The sequence below is a fragment of the Chiloscyllium plagiosum genome, chromosome 1 (assembly GCF_004010195.1).
Source record: "Chiloscyllium plagiosum isolate BGI_BamShark_2017 chromosome 1, ASM401019v2, whole genome shotgun sequence".
NCBI lineage: Eukaryota > Metazoa > Chordata > Chondrichthyes > Orectolobiformes > Hemiscylliidae > Chiloscyllium > Chiloscyllium plagiosum.
The window spans coordinates 142,877,301-142,897,499 of record NC_057710.1 but is presented as its reverse complement, the minus strand read 5'-3'; the positions used below and the strand labels follow the sequence as shown (position 1 = coordinate 142,897,499).

At 37.8% G+C, this 20,199-nt stretch overlaps 1 protein-coding gene across 1 annotated transcript in view; it reads left to right on the top strand.

Annotated features, from left to right (window-relative positions):
• LOC122554097 (probable ATP-dependent RNA helicase DDX60) overlaps window positions 1-20,199 on the top strand; it is a 102,961-nt gene that overhangs the window by 79,375 nt on the left and 3,387 nt on the right. The window contains exons 26-36 of the mRNA XM_043698564.1: window positions 1,258-1,396; window positions 2,396-2,548; window positions 4,683-4,787; window positions 7,352-7,552; window positions 8,426-8,530; window positions 12,438-12,591; window positions 13,254-13,378; window positions 15,696-15,843; window positions 17,063-17,211; window positions 18,873-19,024; window positions 19,113-19,175. Of these exons, the coding sequence (XP_043554499.1) occupies window positions 1,258-1,396; window positions 2,396-2,548; window positions 4,683-4,787; window positions 7,352-7,552; window positions 8,426-8,530; window positions 12,438-12,591; window positions 13,254-13,378; window positions 15,696-15,843; window positions 17,063-17,211; window positions 18,873-19,024; window positions 19,113-19,175 (1,494 nt within the window). The remainder of the gene's footprint in view (window positions 1-1,257; window positions 1,397-2,395; window positions 2,549-4,682; window positions 4,788-7,351; window positions 7,553-8,425; window positions 8,531-12,437; window positions 12,592-13,253; window positions 13,379-15,695; window positions 15,844-17,062; window positions 17,212-18,872; window positions 19,025-19,112; window positions 19,176-20,199) is intronic.

Below are 20,199 nucleotides of genomic sequence, written 5' to 3'. Positions count from 1 at the left end.
CCTATCGCATTTCCAACGCCCCTCCTCCCTATCTTTTATCTTAGCCTGCTGGACACACTTTCCTCATTCCTGAAGAAGGGCTTATGCCCGAAACGTCGATTCTCCTGTTCCTTGGATGCTGCCTGACCAGCGCTTTTCCAGCAACACATTTTCAGCTCTGATCTCCAGCATCTGCAGTCCTCACTTTCTCCTCGAAGAATTTAGCCCTAATAGTGGTAAGGTCCCCTTATTTCTGTGTGTAATCCTGTTCCAGGTGTCCGGATGAGTGCTACTGTTCTCTCTTCAATGATGGTTTTATGAAGCCTGGTAACTGTAACAAAAAGTCATGAGGCCAACAGAAACTTATTAAAATTAAACCAAAGTGTCACTAACTAATGGTGGTGATGCACTTCAGAAGCGTAGTGTTTCTCTACCTCGACCAATATCAAGATAATACACTGTAGTGTCCCTTTGTATTACCTCAATTGGATTTTTTTTAATATTGGATATTATTGGTGATCTTTGGTACCAAGAAAACTTTGTGCAGTACCATCTAATTTCTCAGCTCAATGAGTTATTACTGTAGTATTCCACGTAATAAATTTATCTATGTAGTCTGAAATATTTTCTGCCCAATCTTGTCCCCGTATCTGCTCTTCCCTTCTCCCTGAAAGTGATGAATTCATTTGTGGATATAAATGCATGATCAACCTTTTTATGGTGGCTTCGGGCTTTTGAATCTTTATTTCTAGAAGTCGCTTGTATTGGGCAAACAAAGCTAAATTCCTGTTCTGCTGAATTGGTTACAATGATGTGATTATTCTGATGACCTGAAAGTTGTTGGAACAGCATAGACTGAAGTTATGCATTGGCACTGCGTCAGATTTCCAATATAGCTGACTTTGAGAATTGCCCAGGAAATTGAAGATTCCACAATTTTCCTATGTCTGGAATCCTCAGAAGTTCCATTAAAGAGAATTTGATTGCTTGCAACTCTATTGGGCTTAACAGTTAGCCCCGAGGCTTGCTTTGCTCAGGGAATGTGGGCTTAATGTCTCAGCCAGCTTTTATTGCCCATCCTTAAATGCTGTGGAGGGCTTATGGTGAACTTTCTTAATGCTGTATCTATTTTCTTTGACAAATGGTTCCAAGACACTCTTGTCTCCATTATTGTGTTGCAAGTCACAGTATTTCCATTGTTTCCCAAATTACTTCATGGTCATTGGCTTATGCTTCAACCACATTGTGTTTGCAGTAAATGGTTACTTTTGGTTGCAGTGATCCAAAGGAGTCCCATGTATCTGACAACATGGTAATGAAAGAAACTGAGCAAGAAATGCTATACCAGAAACTTCAGGAAATGAGAAAGATTCCTGCGGACTGCACCTATGCAGTGGAAACTGCTGCAGACCGTAAGGTACAAATCTGCTTTGTACTATCAAATTTGGTTTAACTGTGTATAGACAATTATAGTTTCCAAATAATTGCATTTTTGTCAACTGTCTGTTGTTTCTGCAATTGGATCGCACTTGCTGAATGGTTCTCAGTGCACTAACAATGAAAACATTCAGATTTGTAACGTGGCTTAAATGTGGATGTAGGTTTGCTCGTTGACCTGGAAGCCTCATTTTCAGACTTTTTGTCACCATACTAGGTATCATCTTCAGTGAGCCTCCGGCCGATGCCAATGTGACCTAGTATGGTGATGAAATGTCTGAAAATGAACCTTTCAGCTCAGCGAGCAAACCTACATCCAGAGCCTCAAACTGAGCTACAAATCTTCTCTAAATTCACTAACCGCTTAAATATGCTTGCTAGCCAAGATGTACGTTCGTATGCAAGTTGTGGTTTTCTGAAAACAAAAAGAATATGCTCTAGCTTTGAGTCTTTTTGAATTGCTTGTGGAGATGATCGCTCCCATTTGTTTCTACCATAGGAACAGCTCGGCCATCAAAGTCAGGCTGCCTACTGCTCAGCACTATTTTTCTCCTGTAATACGTTGTGTGGTGATTTGAAATTTGGCATTATTGTGTTTGATGTACTCAGTGCAAGACAAAAATGTCAGCTGCCTGTCTGTTTCCTCTAGTATTTTGTTTGCAATAGTGGAAAAACAATAAATATATTTGAGTCACACTCAGTACTTAAACTTCTTTGTGAGCTATAAAATCTTAATATTTGAGTAAGTCTAAAAATGTAAAATTGAATTATCATATAACAATAGACACAAGAATTCAAATTCAGATGGGTGGGTTATAAAATTTGAATGCCATGAAGGCAAAGGTATTTTTGGCTTTAAAAAAAATCAGCACCATTATGCTCTCTTGTTTTAATTTGAGTTTTTTAAAAAAAGCTTTGTGCAGCATAGGAAAGAATCAATTTTTCTAAGTGATGCTTAACCAATTCTTTGTTTTACTAGATTCTCGATACAATCTTCCAACGATTGCAGCAAGTGAAAACTGCCAATCAGCTACGTTTTTATTTGGAAAGAGGCATTGGATTTCACCATGCTTCACTGAACAGTAAAGGAAGACAAGCTGTGGAGATGCTGTTCAGGCTTGGATTTGCCAGGGTGAGATTTAATGTTCTGTGTCTTTCCTTACTGTGAGACTGTTAAAGTCGGAATACCGATGTTATAACTTGGTCAGAGTTCCGCAGTGACCATTGCTGCCTCAGAGCTCATAGCCCTACTTCAGGAGGTTTGGTCTCAATGTTTGTAGAAGGTAGGCCACAGCATGAATAAAATATCGAGAGGATTCGGAATCCATTTCATCGATTGTTTGTGTTCTTTTGCGGTTAGCTTTGTACTTCATTGTGTAGAGACCAATTCTTTTTTATTATGCGTTTTTCACTGAATTCAAAAGAGAACAGGATTGATTTTTAAAAATAGAATCAAGGATTGTAGAATTTTGCACAAAGGGAGTGTGTGCAAAATGGCTGACAAGTCTGTGATTGACTCCCAAGTAATTGAATGGCTTGTGGGTGAGAAATGTTTGGTTCTTTGGACCTCTGGGAAAGGCATGTGCTGTCCCTCACCCTGCAATTTAAAAAAAAAACCTAAAGGCAATTTATTTTCTATGATCAGTTGCTGTAAACTGGCTTCTAACCAATAAGTCAGAAACTTTAAACATGTGAACCAGTTGCATGTGCCTTTTGCAGGCAAGTGAAAGTATCTGGAAGAGGATTAAGTCTTGATAAGCCAAAGGGATAGCCTCTGTGGATGGACATCATTGAACCGCCTTCCCCATCTTACCCTCCAACCACAACACACACGGTTTCTTTTCTGTCTGTCTTTGTGTGTAGGGAGAGTTTTATCATGTATTAGAGTTTTAACTGATAGTTGTATTTGTCAGTTCAGATTTGTTGATTTCTAGCTAGAATCTATTTATTTCTAACAAATTGTAGTCCTTGTTAGCACAAAAACCTGGTCCAAAAGTCAAGTAAATTGGGGAATTACTTCAATTAAAATAACTTTCCGGCAATTCATGGAACAGAGAGGCTTGAAAACTAGTGCAAGTACTTCAGTGAGGCATAACAGTTGTTTGTAACTACGTGTCTGAATTTGTGCTGTAATCTGCTATTAAAAATGTTTTGTAACTAGCCATCACCATTGATATTCTTTTAGATATATGATTAATTGAAAAAGAGAATCTTTCAGGTTTGAACCGCATTTCTGCAGCGCAGTGGCATGTTTGATTAGTAATCGAATGGGGTTATGATGACAAGGAGATTAGTTGAAGGTTGGGGTTAGTCTTGCATTAACTTTTGTCTGGTACATTTGGATTTGCTGGATCCAAAGACTAGCGGGGACATAAGAGATTGGTCTCCATTATCCCTTTGTCAGTAATCCGTTTGCAACTGACTCACTATTATCAAGCTGTATGGAATCCCCACAAGAATGAAATCTGCCATGTATGAATTCTAGCCTAATTTGCAGCCCGAATGGTCATTTAAGACATCTATGGCAAGGGTGCACTGGGAAGATTTCCTATGAGTGCTGCCATTGCTGCTTATCAGGAGTGAAAATTCATAATATTCATATGACAGTCTACTGAAATTGTACTTGAGTCCATGTCTATTAACTGTTCTTCGTTAGGATCAGAATCAGATCATGTGAGGAATTCTAACATTGGTTGGTATTCCAGTTATATCCTCATCAATAGGGAGACTTATTTTCTATTTGCATCCAAGATATGCAAATTAATTATATTTGAGAATGTTGTTATAATTACTTTTTCCTTGTCCTTTGTGCGTCATCTACATGACCATTTGGTCTTTATTCTGTTAGCAATACTGAGATGATTAGCAGATCTTTATTCTAACAGATCAAGGAACCGTTTCTTATAACATGAATCTTCTATGTATCTTTTGGATACTTTTAAAGTTTCGTATTGGTGAGATGAAAACAGTATGAAAGCCTGTTTCCTGCTTTTATTTTTGCACTGGCTACTTGTTCTGTTATGAAAATGCTACCATTATTTTTGAAAAGCTGCAAATTTGGTCACTTTACAGCTAATGCTGATTCTGCTATATAAAGTAAAATTATGTAAATTAAAGTAAAAAAGAAAATTGATTTCTGAATTGAATATTGGGAGTAACTTACTGTGGAATTGACTGACCTCTGTACAGTCATTCAGATTCAGTATGTACTTCAATTAAACTTGCTCTTTATGGAGCACTTATTTAGAGAAATATTTTTTCCACAGGTTGTGACTGCGACTGGAACTCTTGCTTTGGGAATTAACATGCCATGCAAAACTGTTGTCTTTCTCGATGATTCAGTATTCCTGGATGCTTTACAATACAGACAGGTATCCACATCCCATTCTTTCATTGGGCTTGCTTTTAAATAATATAGTGAAGTTTATAATTTCTAAGTTAAAACATGTTCACATTTTGATTCTAGACTAACTTCTAATTTTCTAACAAATAATTTCATATCAACAACTCTGGTTGTTTCAAACTATTGCAGCAATTTTTAATCTTTTTAATGAAAGTCATTTCAGCTTTTGATCATGTATTATCATTGCACAAGATCATGACTAAGCATGGCATCCATTTGCTTGCTTTTTGCTTCATGTCACTTGTCTGTTAATATCTGAAACTTTTGGCTGTTGAGTATTCTGTTTGATACTGTCAGATATCTTTCACAGATATAGTCATGTGCTTGGGCATTACTTTTACAATACAATCCATTATTTAGAATTTTATTATGTTTACATGAAAAACCTAGCTCTTAAGCCTTTCCTAAGCTTACTTGAAAATTATCCCATGTTATGGTATCCAGACACATGCTAATTACTGATATTATCCCGTGGTTTAGTTGTCTTCCTTGAACAAATGTGAGATATCCTCAGCCCTTCATTATTCTGTTTGACCTTTGCATCCTGTTGAAATATTTTGTCAGACTATTGTTTTCTGTTATTACTTCCTGTGACTTTCCTTAGCTTTCTAGGATCTGTGCAATCAGGCCTCTAGTGGCTATTTCACTGAGACCCATTTATTTTCCTTTCAGTCAAACTCCTTGTCTCTCCTGTTAAATTTGGCCCAACATTTCACAGGTCGGGCACAACGTCGAGGGCCGAAGGGACTGTACTAAGCTGTAACGTTCTATGTTCTTTGAAAACCAGGTTGAAGTACCCAGTATCCCTGCGATTCTGTCATCACTAATCTACCCTGTCTGCCAACTTTTTACTTGAAACCCATTGCACTTTGTCATTTATTCATCGTTCTCTTAGTCTTTCTAATTTTTGATTTGCTCCTCTGCCTTCATTTTAAGAATGTCTGAGATTTGTTTAGTTAATTCTTAATTTTTTTTATTTCTGAAGAAAACTTGAGCTTTTGCTGAACAAATGTTGAACTAAGCCACCATATAAACCTAAGAACAGGAGAATGCAATTCAGCCCCTCTTGCATCAAATACAATCATGACTAATCTCATCTCAGCCTCCCCTCTCCATAACTTTTCAACCTATTGCTCGTTAAAATCTCTCTCTCTTTCCTCCTCAAGCTGCTTGAGTGTCCTGGCAGCTACTGCACTCTGGGTCATCTGTGCATTTCACACCCCCTTTCCTCCTCATCTCTCAAATCTGCCACCCCTCAACCTAACAGCCTAACCTAGATTTGTCTCAAAAGGAAACATCTATTCAGTGTTTACAAACACCTTTAGCTTTTAATGTATCTCAATTTGATCTCCTCTCAATCTTTTAAACTCTACTGAGTATAGGCCTAACTGCTCATTCTCTCTCAGCAAAGCAAACTCCTCATCTCTGGAATTAACCTAGTGAACCTTCTCTGATCTGCCTTCAATGCAATTATATTCTTAAATAAAAGGGACCAAAACTGTATGGTCTCATCAGACTAAACCAGCAACTTAGAGTCATAGAGATACACAGCACAGAAACAGTCCAACTCTTCCATGCCGACCAGATATCCTAAATGAATCTAGTCCCATTTGTCAGCATTTGGCCCATATCCCTCAACCCTTCCTATTCATATACCCATCCAGATGCCTCTTAAATGTTGTAATTGTACAACCTCCACCATTTCCTCTGGCAGCTCATTCCATACACGCCACCCTCTGAGTGAAAAGGTTGCCCCTTTCATCCTGTTTAAATGTTTCCCTTCTCACCTTAAAACTATGCTCTTTACTTTTGGACTCCCCCAATCCTGAAAAAACACCTTGGCTGCTTACTCTATCCATGCCTATCATGAATTTATAAACTATAAGATCACCCTTCTGCCCCCCCCCCCGATGCTTCAGGGAAAATAGCCCAAGTCAATTTGGCGCCTCCCTATAGCTCAAATCCTTCAACCCTGGCAAACATCTTTGTAAACCTTTTCTGATACCTTTCCGGTTTCACAATGTCCTTCCTACAGCTGGGAGACCAGAATTGCATGCGGTATTCCGATAGTGGCTTAACCAATGTCCTGTACAGCTACAGGATGACCTCCCAACTCCTATAATTGATGCTTTGACCAAAAAGGCAAGCATACCAAATGCTGCCTTTACTATCCTATCTACCTGTGACTCCACTTTCAAGGAACTATGAGCCGACACTACAAGGTCTCTTTGTTCAGCAACACTCCTCAGGACCTTACCATTAAGTGTATAAGTTCTGCCCTGATTTGCCTTTCCAAAATGCAGCACCTCACATTTGTCTAAATAACATTCTATCTGCCACTCCTTGGCTAGTTGGCTCATCTAATCAAGATCCAGTTATACTCTGAGATAACCGTCGCAGTTCACTCACCTCCGATTTACTCTTTAATCTGTTGAAACAAATTTCTTTCTGCAAATAATTATTGCAGTGATCTCAAATGAATACAGTAATTTAAATTTGTAACAACTAATCTTGCTTATCTTCTCTCTTCAGATGTCTGGTAGAGCTGGAAGGCGAGGTTTCGATTTGATTGGTAATGTGGTCTTTTATAGTATTCCAATGCCGAAGGTACAGAGACTTCTCAAAGCAAGTGTTCCCCTACTGAGTGGCCAGTTCCCTCTATCTGTCTCCCTTGTGCTTCGTCTTCTGCTGTTGGTTGCTAAAGCTGAGGATGTGATGGATGCAAAAGCTAAGGTATTCAAATGTGAAAAATTGATGAAGCAAGCATTGTATTAGTTGGATACATAAAGCTGTATTGTAACTTTGCAGAAGCTTGTTTTTTTGTTTACCCATACCATTTAGAAATGTTCATCGTAGTTTAACTATTTCCAAATTTTTGGATGCTGCCAAATTTGGGGAATAGTCGATACTGAGGAAAAATGAAACAAATTGCAGCAGGACATTTGCGTGCTTGCAGAATGGGCCAATAATTGGCAAATGATCTTCAGCCAACATAAATTTGTTGGTATATCTAAGTAGGAAGATTAGGAAGGCCACTTAGTACTTGGAAGATGCACATCTATGTAAGATGGAGAAACAAAGGAAGTGGAGTACAGATATATTGTCACTAATAGGTTGTAACACAGTTTAATGTGACCTTAACGAGAGCAAACCATGCCTTTAAAATTATGAAGCATTTTGATAGAGAGAATGCTTCTCCTGTTACAGAATTAGGAAGAGAGAAATAAAAAAAGTGTAAAAAGAATAAGTAATTAAAATTTGGCCTTTTGTTGCTCTTCTTATCTTGCATTCAAAGTTACAGAAATCAAATGAACTGTTCTATTACATTGTAATAGCTGGAGAAAGTTATCGGCATTTCTTCTGTAGCTACTCCAGTCACTACTTTGGTTATCTCATTCTACATAATTTTAACTTTTAATTACTAATTTGATTATTTATCAACAGTGCTGTTTAAATAAAGTTTTGACTCAAGATATTTCACCATATCTACAATGCACTTATAATAGAAATGAGCAGAATAAATTTATAGCTTGACTAAACCTATTAAATAAGCTTATGAAACCGTTGTATTTTGACAAGCATTGACAAACTCACTTCTTTCCTCAGGCTTTGTCTCTGTTGCAGCATTCGATGTTGTGTTATAATAACCCGAAAAAGCAATGGGTATTGAAGCTCTACTTCCTATCCTGCTTGCAGTTTCTTCTCAAGGGGGTAAGATTTAAAGCTTTTGAGAAGATTTATAACTCGGGTTGAGGTTCTGGATATAGGTTTGCTCGCTGAGCTGGAAGGTTCATGTTCAGACGTTTCATCACCATACTAGGTAACATCTTCAGTGAGCCTCCGGACAAAGCGTGGGCTTCGTCCTGAGGCTCATTGAAGATGTTACCTAGTATGGTGACAAAACATCTGAATGTCAACCTTCCAGCTCAGTGAGCAAACCTACATCCAGAAGATTTAAAGCTGTCTTGCCAAACATGTCAACAGATAAGATTATCCGAACACAACGTGGGCTAAGAAATTAACCCAAAATATTTCTTTTTATGACCTCTTATTTGATGGGACAATATGGGATCTATCTTATGACTCTTTTAAAGAAAATGATGAAAATTTATTCTTTATAAATAAAATGTTTTCTAAATCAAGAAGAACCACCAAAACATTTGACAATTTTGTCGAATCAGGTATATCGTTTTGAAAAGTTAAGTATTGAAAAGACCGTTAAATACAATAATCCCATTTAATACAATAATCCCATTTATTGAAGTAAAAGCAAAATGCTGCAAAGCTGGAAATCTGAAATTAAAAATAAAATGCTGCAGAGGAGGGGGAATGTTTTATCAGACTCGGTGTGAACTTTATTTTTCTCTCCACAGATGCTGCTGAGTTCCTCTAACTACTTTGTGTTTAAACCCCATTTGCTGACTTTCTCAACAGAGCTTTCCACTCCTTTCAGGAAAAAACATTGCTCTGATGTATGAACCAGCACCAAATTTGTTAATATCTTATAATCTTAAAATCATCACTACTTAAAAGTTCTTGTCTTTCAAAGTGTATATTTCAAGCTTCTGAGGCACTCTTCAAATTCATAGAATCATTATCATAGAATCCTTACAGTGTGGAAACCGGCCATTACGTCCAACATGTTCACACTGACCCTCCGAAGAGTAACCCACCCAGGCCTATATGCTACCCTATTATTCTACGTTATTGTATTCTACTAATGCACCCAACCTACACTTCCCTGAACATTGTGGGCAATCTAGCATGGCCAGTTCACCTAACCTGCACATCTTTGAGTTGTGGGAGGAAACCGGAGCACCTGGAGGAAACCCACGCAGACACAGACAGTAACCCAAGGCAGGAATCGAACCCAGGTCCCTAGCCACTGAGCCACCGTGCCACCAAAAACTTGTTTGATTTACTTTTATTTTCTTGTTCTTGTTGTGATTGTTACAGTTTTTTAACATGTTCTATCAGGTTTCATGAGTGCAATGACAGTGCCCAGTTCTATTTCACCACTACCTCACTCAACTCTTGTACTACTGTAAGATAATGAGACAGCTTGAATCACATCCAGGACAAGAAGGGCTTATGCCCGAAACGTCGATTCTCCTGCTCCTTGGATGCTGCCTGACCTGCGCTTTTCCAGCAACACATTTTTCAGCTCACATCCAGGACAGTGTGATTAGTTTCATCCGATTAAAAGGCATGTGAATGGAAGAAAGACTGAAACCATTGTCTTCGGTCCACATTACAAGCTACATTCCTTTACTAATAAGTATATCCTTGTTCTTAGCAACTGTCTGGTTGCTGAACCAGATTGGTCTTGACTTTGGTGTCCAATTTGAACCCAAGCTTCCACCTGCATGAGACAACCTGGCTTTGCCCATACTTCCACCTGACTATTGCTGAATTCCTCATTCATTCGTTTATTACTTCCAGACTTCACTCAATGCACTCTGCCAACATCCCGCATCCTATTCTCCATGAATGGTCAGGGCATCACCTAAAACTCTATTGCATGTGTCCTTACTTGCTTTATTCATGTGCTATCCCTGTGCTTACTGACCCATATTGTCTCCCAGTTAAACATCACCTCCATTTTAAAATTCGCAACTTCACAAGAAACTGACTTCAAAGTCCCCCATTTTCAGTAAAGCACTTTAATGTGTCCTTAGGTCATAAAATAGCTTGTATAAATGCAAGTCTGCCTCTTCTCTTTGTATTTGAGCCTCTCCCTGACCTCAACCTTCCCATTCTCTGTAACCACTTTTAGCCCCATAACTCTAAAATATCAAATCTCATTCATGTCTGCCCTTGTGAGCATTATTTTGTAAAGACTACATTTTTTAAAAAATTATTTATTTTTGGATTATGAACGAGGAAGTGAAAAGAATATTGCTTTAAATGAAGGAAATTGTGGAAGGAAGTGTTGCATTTTTAAATAAGTTACTGGAACTAATCATGAATGCTTGAACCTGATAATGTTAATATAAATGGTGACAGTTGCTGAACTCATCAGCACAATCGGTGTATGTTCAGGGCAGTTGCTGAGACACATTGATGTTTGGTTTTTCAGTCAAGACCAGGAATCATCAGCATGACAGCAACTCTGGTTTCTGGCAGGTGCAGAGCCTGTGTGCACAATACAGAGGCAGAAAGCCTCCAGACTCTAAAAAGACAGCATCTCTCTTTTCAGACAAAGAATTTGAAGATAACTATTCTCACTCTGTTTTCCTATGAGCTGCTGCCTCTAGCTCGTGACTGGAAGACTGAGTAATTAGTATGCTAACTGCCCAGTGTCCTCAGTAAATAACTGAGGAGACTTAGGATAAAGAAGGTTGGTGATTAGAAGAAATTTGGACATATGTGGACTAGTGCTGTTGAACTATGCATATCTTTTTTTCCTAACATCTATTTTCTTCTGCTTGTCATGTCTGTGTGTGTTAATCATAAGGGTTTAAGAAACGGTAGGGTTTAGAGAGGTAAAAGTTTGTTTTTGAATTCATTCATGGGATGTGGTCGTTGCTTGAGGCCAGCACTTGTTGCACATCCTTAATTGCCTACAGGACGGTTAAGAGTCAAGCACATTTCTGTTGGTTTGGAGTCACATGTAGGCCAGACCAGGTAAGTAAGGGCAGCAGTTTCCTTCTCAAAAAAAAATTAGTGAACCATACATGTTTTTTTCCACAATTGACAGCTGTTTCATAGTCACCATTAGACTCTTAATTCCTGATTGTTAATGAATTCATATTCCACCATTTGACATGGCAGGGTTTGCATTCTAGCCCCTAGAATAATATCTGGGTCTCTGGATTAATAGTCTATTGCCACTAGGCCATTATCTCTTAAGTATAGAAACCTGGTCTGGCATTTCCGTTAACCAGAATTGATCATACAAGAATATTGAGCACTTTAAATAATTTGATTAAGACGTTATGCCCAGAATTATCACAAAAGCTAGTTGGGCTCAAGTATAGTATGCTTTCATAAATAATTTGGGACACTTTATTTTAATTGCTCCACCTTTGGTGGGCATGCTTTCAGATATCTAGACCGTAAAATCTGAAATTCTTTGCTTAAAGCTCTTGCTTTTTTGCTCTGTCTTGATATTATTAAACTATTCCTGACCAGGTCTTTTACCACCTGGCATGATGTCATTTGTGACTCCTGGCATTTTGTTTCTCCATTCATGTGAAATGCTTTGGAGCATTTTGTATTTAAAGTGACATACAAATAGACTTGATTTTTCATGAGACAGTAGTTATGGTAAAGAATACACACCACTCTGGATTCTGTCTTCCTATGTATCTGTGCTATTCTGATCCAAATGTTTTGAGACTTGAGTAGTGGAATGGTTGGAGTTGTATGTTTGTCAGTTCTGTTCAAAATTATTAAAATTTTTAGAAAAACTATAAAATGTGCAAATTATAAGGAATGAAAATTTAATCATTTGAGCTTTATCTGAAACCCCGTGCGTTTTCACTTTGGTGTTTATGTATTTCTGTTGATTTAAGACGACAGTATTAATATCCTGATCATGGTAATGTTATACTCCTGTGACTGAAAAAGAATGCATGTCTGTTGCTAAAATGAATAGTTACCTGTATTTTTGCAGGGCTTTGTGGATTTAGATGGTACACCCCAAGGGCTTGCAGAACTGGTGACCCAGTTGCATTATCATGAGCCAGCAAATTTTGTTTTTGTCAGCTTCCTGGTAAAAGGTCTGTTTCACAAGATTTGCTCACAGCCTGATAAATCGGCAGGAAAAGGTAGGATTTCAATTTTGTCAGTTTTTAAAGCAGCAGTGTGTAATGTTTATGAACGGAACTCTGATCATGTCTTCTGCTGGATAACTTTACGATTTCAAAAAAACTAATTTTTGAGCTCTGTTGTTATTTTGAATGTTGTTTGTGACCAGGTATAATCAACAATGCACTACACGGTAGCAGTATATTAATCTTGCACATTTGAGTCGACTTGCAAAAATCAAACTATGAATAATTCGTGAGTCAGGTGGTCAATGTGGACTTGCATTGCTGAAGGGACCAAGAACAGTGTTCATCAGCCCTCTTGGGCACAAACGGTGCAAGTCCCAGGAAGTCATTAGAGAGAGTGGGTTTGGTAGTTTCACAGAATCAATAGATATGATTATGCTGGTTTGACTTGATTTTGATAAAAGTAATAATTTGTAATCTGCAATAATTTGATTGGTTTAATAGATCTGGTAGTGCATTTCAAGATCAGTCAGAAAGGTGAAGTTGAAACCACAATCAGAGGTGCCATGATCTTATTGAATGGTGGAGCAAGCTATAGGGATCAAATTACCTATTACTTATTATTTGTATTTGTATAGCTATAAATGAGAATAACGTGAGTTTTACCAAAATGCCAGAATAATGATCACTTGTATATTATTTCAATAATTTTATAGGTTCAGACTGCTTTTCTGATGAAATTATGGAGTCTTTACTTCTGGTCCTGTCAAATCTCTTTGGAAGGGTATATCTTCCATCATGTTCAACCGAAAAGGAGTGGGCTACACTCCACCAGTCAAAGGTACGCAAGAGTGAAGTATTAAATTTGGAACACAAAGCCATGAAACTTAATTTACACACAATTAATTTGTTACATATCTCAAATCTCTTATTTGGCTTTTTAAATCTGTGTTACAGTCATGATATCTGCTTTATTTGTATTCCTACTCCATTGTCTGTGCCTTCCTACTCTGTATTCCCATTGTCATTCCAATGGTTGTTCTTGGTACACACCACTTAAGCTAGCCACAGATTTTTATTTTTGTACTAAGAAAATTTGCTTTGAAAATTGGTTTGTAAAGGTCTGTTTTTTAGTTATGGTTTATTGCTGTAGACTTTTATGTCGCAGTCTTGGGTTTATATCTAGTTCTGATAAGACAAAAATCTCTTCGCTTTTCAGCCATCGTAAGCCAACTTCTGGCGCAGGCTTTTAGTAGATCTCTGGAGAGGTGCTGTTGGGGGCCTTTTGTGATGGTGAGGTGGGAGAGTCCCAATGCTTCCAGGTGCCATGGGTGTTAGCATGGATAGATCCTTTGCTATTCGATGAGACTTTCTGTGGCCTCCAGTTGGCTCTCGTTTAGGATGGGTAGATCCAATTGGGTGTTCGACAGAGCAGCTCTCTGCAGGAAACACCTCCCCATGGAAACATTCTCCCTCTTCATCAGGGTCTATCAACTAGCCCTAGTGTTTCCTGATGCCACTCAGTGAGAAAGAAATATCCAACCTTGTATCTTCTCAGCTGGATGCAGTCCAGTGATGGCCAACACTCCTGGTGGTGCTGGGAATGTGTTGTGTTAATAGCCCTCCAACTGGCTGACAGCCCCTGTCTGTGTTGTCATCTTTTAAAGGAACTAGAGCCATGATGACAGCTCATTAGAAGCCAGATAGACCTAAAATATGACCCAAGTCCAGCATGTGGCTAAGGCTGATTGTGTCCAGCTTTTGGCCCACTCTAAGGGCTATTTTACTCTTACTATATTCAGCCCTGATTGGGCATTTGACCAAACCTCAAGGTTGCTTTGGTTTGCCATTAAGTTGACCTTCTATCGGCATGTCGGCGGAGTGCAGGTTTGACAAGTAAATGTTAGAATGATATATGACTGGCATAGTAAGTGATTTGCTGAATTTCGATCAAATAATGTTGTTCCAAAAACTGGCAGATTATGTCAAAAATCCCCTTTTGGCTGTTCACAACAAACGAGGTACCAACCTTCCCAACCAGCCTGTGCTTGCAAACCTTTCACACAGTGACTTGCATTGAGATGTGATTCCGCAATTGGGCAACATTTACTGGATAATCTTATGTGTTAAGGAATTACATGGACAACCAATTTAGGATTGTCAGTTGGAGTTGTTCTGTGGTGTTTGTGTGTGTGTTCTGGAAGCTGCATATTAGTACAAAAATAACAACGCTGTGCCTGTTTCAACTCATCAGAATATATGGCAGCAATTCTGTGGTTCATTTCTCAGGGCAATGCCTTGATTTATGTTTTTTTAATTGAGATAAAGCCGAGCATTTTACTGTGATTCAGCACTACCAGGTACATTCTCCATGACAGCATCTGTGCCAAGTAGAGTCAACTGGCCAATCCATTCTCCTTTCCTACAGAATAAATATTGTTTTCTCCTTAAGTTGGTATTTTTGCTAATTGTCCTGATTTTTAAACAATGCTGGAATGTTATTTACTGGTGCAAATGTGGATCGTTAATGAATGAGAAATATATAATTATCACTTTTTTTAAAAAACAAATTGTGGAATCCAGTAATGTTTTTGCAATAAATTTTGCAGTGCTTCAGATTGTGCTTGCAGAATTCTGCATGGACAAAAAGTTATATTTTAAAAAGCACAACTATGATGCAAGTTTAAGATATCTTTTGACCCTTCAGTGGATATTTCAGAGTTGCCATTGAACTCCTTATCTGGCATTATTGAATGCCAATTTACCATTTATTGGCGCAATTGAAATGCAAATTAAAAAAAGCAGTTGTAATTTGGAAAATATGTTTGATAAAGCTTATTTATCTGAACTAAGGGATTGGATGAGTATGAAATGATAACTCTTTGAACTTGTTTCTTTCTAACTTTCAGTCCTAAAGTCAACTTGCTTTAACCCTGTTGTGTTATTGCTTCATGATTCTGATTGCAGGAGTGTCAGTGTTTTAAAACCAGCTATAGCAATTATGGACCAACATTTCATTGTTATATAAAGTGATCAGAACAACAAAGTTGCGTAGAGGTTTCATTTTCCTGGGGAGCCAGATTGTAGAAACACTGAATGAGAAACATCCTTTGATTATTATGATAAAATGTATGAAAGTGAGCTTTTTTGTTCCCTAGGTGTTTCTGGAGGATCTTCCAGAAGATTTTGCAGCTGTAGTCGATGAATATAACAAAACTATCCAGGAGATCTTTGGATGTTTTCTTCTTTCTGCTTCAACTCAAGCTGATGTTGTGGAAGAATGCTGTCTTCCTCTTTCAAGAATATGTAAAGAAAACATTAAGCTAGTTAACATATTTATGTTCAGCTACATTTTAATTTGCAAGTTGGAATATACTGCTGAGCCTGAAGATCTATTGAAGAAGTAGGATTTGAGATATGGTAGTGATTAGTGTACTGACCAGCAAACTATAGGTTTGAAATTCACTTGCCCCACCCTAAATCTGGTAATTTGTAGATCAGTGCCAAGAGAACGTAACTGTGAAAGCATAATGAAAATATCCAATGGGGTCTTGTCCTTTAGGGACTGAAATTCTCTTCCCTTCACTTGCTCTGACCCAGCGATGATGGCTGTTAATGCACTTCGAAGTAATGTTTGGTCTTTCTTTAGGTGCCAAAAGAAGGCCTCTGACTAATAATGAGCAATAAATGTCAGCATCCTCCACATCCCAGTGGCACTATTTTAAATGAAACAGCTGATGTAAAACCAGTTCAATCTTCCCAGTTACTCTGCTTACAGTTGACTACGAGGATCAATGATAAACCAATAATTGGTTAGCCTCTTGGCTGAAGGTGGTTTGGGAAATAAGAAAATATGATCTTTATTTTGCATAGATGCTGAGTGAGGGAGCTTAAATTAGCTTAAATCATAACTCTTAATTTCTCTAACGCTACCCTTCATCGCTGCTGAGGGGATTTGTCATCCCTGGAACTTTGTTTACAAACATCTTTGAACCCTCTTGTTTCATCCTTCATCAGGTGCAGTATTACAATTAAATACGGTTCTCCAATTGAACCTAACCAATAATTTATAAAGGTTTAGAATAGTGTCTTTTGACTTTTCCCTTTTTAATCCTATATTTATAAAGCCAAGAGTCATGTATATACATTCTTATCAACAAGATCATCTACCTTCGAAGATTTGAGAGTTTAAGTTCCTGCATATGCCTTCAAAACCATTTGGTTTCTATCACCATAAATTTTATTAATTCGCCAATAGTATATCCACTTTTTGAATGTTTGATGTGCATCTCAAGGGGTTAGTAGAATTATATTTTACAAATTTGCCTTTCTGCAATTTTTTTTTTTAGAAAAAGCTACACTGCTCCTTAGTCTTGCTCTTTGAAATTATATGGTTGAAAATGCAGCATATTGAAGATACAGACCCTGTAATTCAGATTATTTGACTCTGATTATTGTGCAACATTTAAACAGCATGAAAACCTACAGCTGTGCAATTCTAATCATTGGGTTTCCTTCTCCCCAGCTTTTGAAAGTGTTCAGCCTCTCCAAAATTGCACATTTGTAACTGAGTTGATTACATCTGGAAATCATCCAACAACAGCTGTATCTCCATTTACATGTTTATCTGGGATTACCAATCTTGATCTGTTCAAAACGTACAATATTGACAATGTAAGTTTCTCCTTTATTACCCATGAAATTAATTGTTTTACAGCTGCACCAACTAGGTTTTAGATTGTTCCCTTTGGCACTATAAGGTGAATCAAGGCAGTTCTTAGAGATTTAATCAGGCAAGAGGTTGACACTGAGCCGAAAGAAAAGATAGTGGAACTTGTGATTGTAAGTTTAATCAAAGGTAAATTTTAAGGAAAGCCTTAGAGAAGTATAAAGAGATGGACAAGTTTGAGGAAATACTTCCAGAACTTGGTTAAGACTAATCAGAAAGAAGTGATTTGGAGATGCCGGTGTTGGACTGGGGTGTACAAAGTTAAAAATCTCACACCACCAGGTTATAGTCCAACAGGTTTAATTGGAAACACTAGCTTTCGGAGCGATGCTCCTTCATCAGGACAACCACCTGATGAAAGAGTGAAGCTCCGAAAACTAGTGCTTCCAATTAAACCTATTGGACTATAACCTGGTGGTGTGTGATTTTTAACAAAGAAGTGACTAGTGTTGTCTTAGAAATCTGTTCTGGGGCCTCAACTAAACTCTTGACTTGAATAACAGCAGTGACATACATCCAGGTTTTCTGATGCCTCTATGATTGATGGCAGTGTAAGCAATCTGGAGAGGAATATAAAATGACAGACATAATCAATTGAATGGGTATGCAAAACTAGCCACTGAATTTTAGTGTTGATAAAGTGAGAGCTTATCTGTTTTGGCCCAAGAAAGAAAAAAAAGTATTAATTAAATGGTGAAGTGCACAAAGTGGAGGGAGAAAAACTTGGCACATCCAGTTATCCAGGCAAATGTCACCTGAACATAGGTACAGAAAGTAAATAAAATAGTTCATGGAATGTTGAAGCGAAAGGTTGAGGCTAAGGAGGTTTTTGTCAAACTGAAACTAAGTGTAATGAATTGTATAATGACCTTGGTGACAAACAATTCCCTTGTTGGTTGAAGCATTACAGAAAGAAAATCAAAAGGCAGCATTTTCCTTAAGTTTCAAAAGTACACATTTACTTGATCTGTTTGTTGCTGTTGTGAAGCTACTGTTGTGTTTCCACTAGCGATGTAACTAGCAAACTATGAAGAACACCACGATTTCAGAAAGGCTGGTATGAATGTGTTAGAGGAATTTGTTTTTAATTAGAGAAAGTAATCTATTAGTATGCTAGGTCTGGCCGAGATGTTATTCAGAGGGTCAATGCAGACACGATGGACCAAATGGCCTCTTTTTGTATTGTAGGGAGTCTATGATTCTGACTTGTCTGAAGAGCTTATTATTCAGGAATTCTTACTGAGGGAATTTCCAGAAAATCTTCAAGGAAGGCTTCAGCTTTGACTGGCAGGCTAAATGCACGTTTGTACAGTGCCTGATTTGGGTGGGAAAAGACCTGGTATAAACTTTATGATCCAAGTTTGTACTTTAGTCAACAATTTGCATTTATTGGCACAACTACTGGGGATGGTACGAATTGAGGAAATAGAAATTTCTTAATTGGATTAGGAAGGCTAGCCCAGAAATTGAAAATCTCAGTAAAATTCACGATGGGTTGAATTTTTGAGAGTGCGTTTTATTTTCATGTTTGAGTGAAATTGAGCTCAAAACCTACTTCTTGGTGAGAAAACAAAATCTCTCAACTGTTGTACTTTTATCATTGCAGATTGCTTTACGCACACTTGAACTTAGCTCAAGCAACATCCCTGTGTTAAATTTAAGGAAGTATGACCAGCAAGGCAGGAGAATGCCACTGAACGCTTATGCCCTGGACTTCTACAGACACGGTTCTTTAAAGGCTTTATTAAGTGACAACATGTAAGTTGAGCTGCTGTACAACTTGCAATGTTGACATGGAAAAAACAATTCAATCAGTTTAATGTTTCATTCTGTGTATTCCTTTTAGGTTGCATTTGGGAGAAGCCTATAATGTCCTTAACGAGTTCCAACTAACTCTTTCTTCAATCAGGTATGAATGAAAATCTATTCTTAGTTTGTAAGGTATTTTGGCAAATAATGGATTATATTTTAAATCCATCTACCAGAAGAGAAATTCATAAAATGTCACACATTGATATCTAATGCTGATGTTTGAGAGATTAGGCATATGTTGTACACAATGCTGTTGGACATATTGGAAAATTATCCCTGTAAAGGACCCTTGCAACACTTGAAATGTAGTTAAATTGGATCTGGTGTCTTACGGTTGTCTGATCATTAATCTTATAAACTGCAAATTCTGTAAAATAGCACTCTGGATAAACTTGCTAATCCTTGATCTAAATTCTTAAGTGACAGTTTGACCGTTGAAGCTTGTATATGTTTTGAAATAAAACAACCTCTGGGAATGCTAGTAAAACTCTGCAGGTCTGCCAGCATCTGCAGAGAGAGAAAGTGTTCAGATTTTGAGCCTGGTATGACTTTTCAGAACTAAGTTCTTATGATGCTACTGACCTACTGAGTTTCTCCAATATTGTTTGGTTCACATTTCCAGCATTCACAGTATATTGCTTTTATAATTTTTGTTACTTACCTTGCAGAAGAAATATGATTAAGCTGCATATTTTGGTTTAAGCAATTTTCTCCAGTTGTGCTTTGCCATGTTGCATGCTGTTGTGATGGATAAGGCAGTGCTGATGTATGACTGTGCTCACATATTGCTTAATATTGCCTTACTGTTGTAAAATGAGAGACTTCTACAAAGATAATATTGTATGATTATAGAAATTACAAATTAATGTCACTTAATAACATTTTTAAAAAGAAATAAACTTCTACCAATCTATATGGATTTACTATAGTACTGGTACCCATCATTTTTACCTTCTCATCTACATGTGGGCGGCACGGTGGCACAGTGGTTAGCACTGCTGCCTCACAGCGCCTGAGACCCGGGTTCAATTCCTGCCTCAGGCGACTGACTGTGTGGAGTTTGCACGTTCTCCCCGTGTCTGCGTGGGTTTCCTCCGGGTGCTCCGGTTTCCTCCCACAGT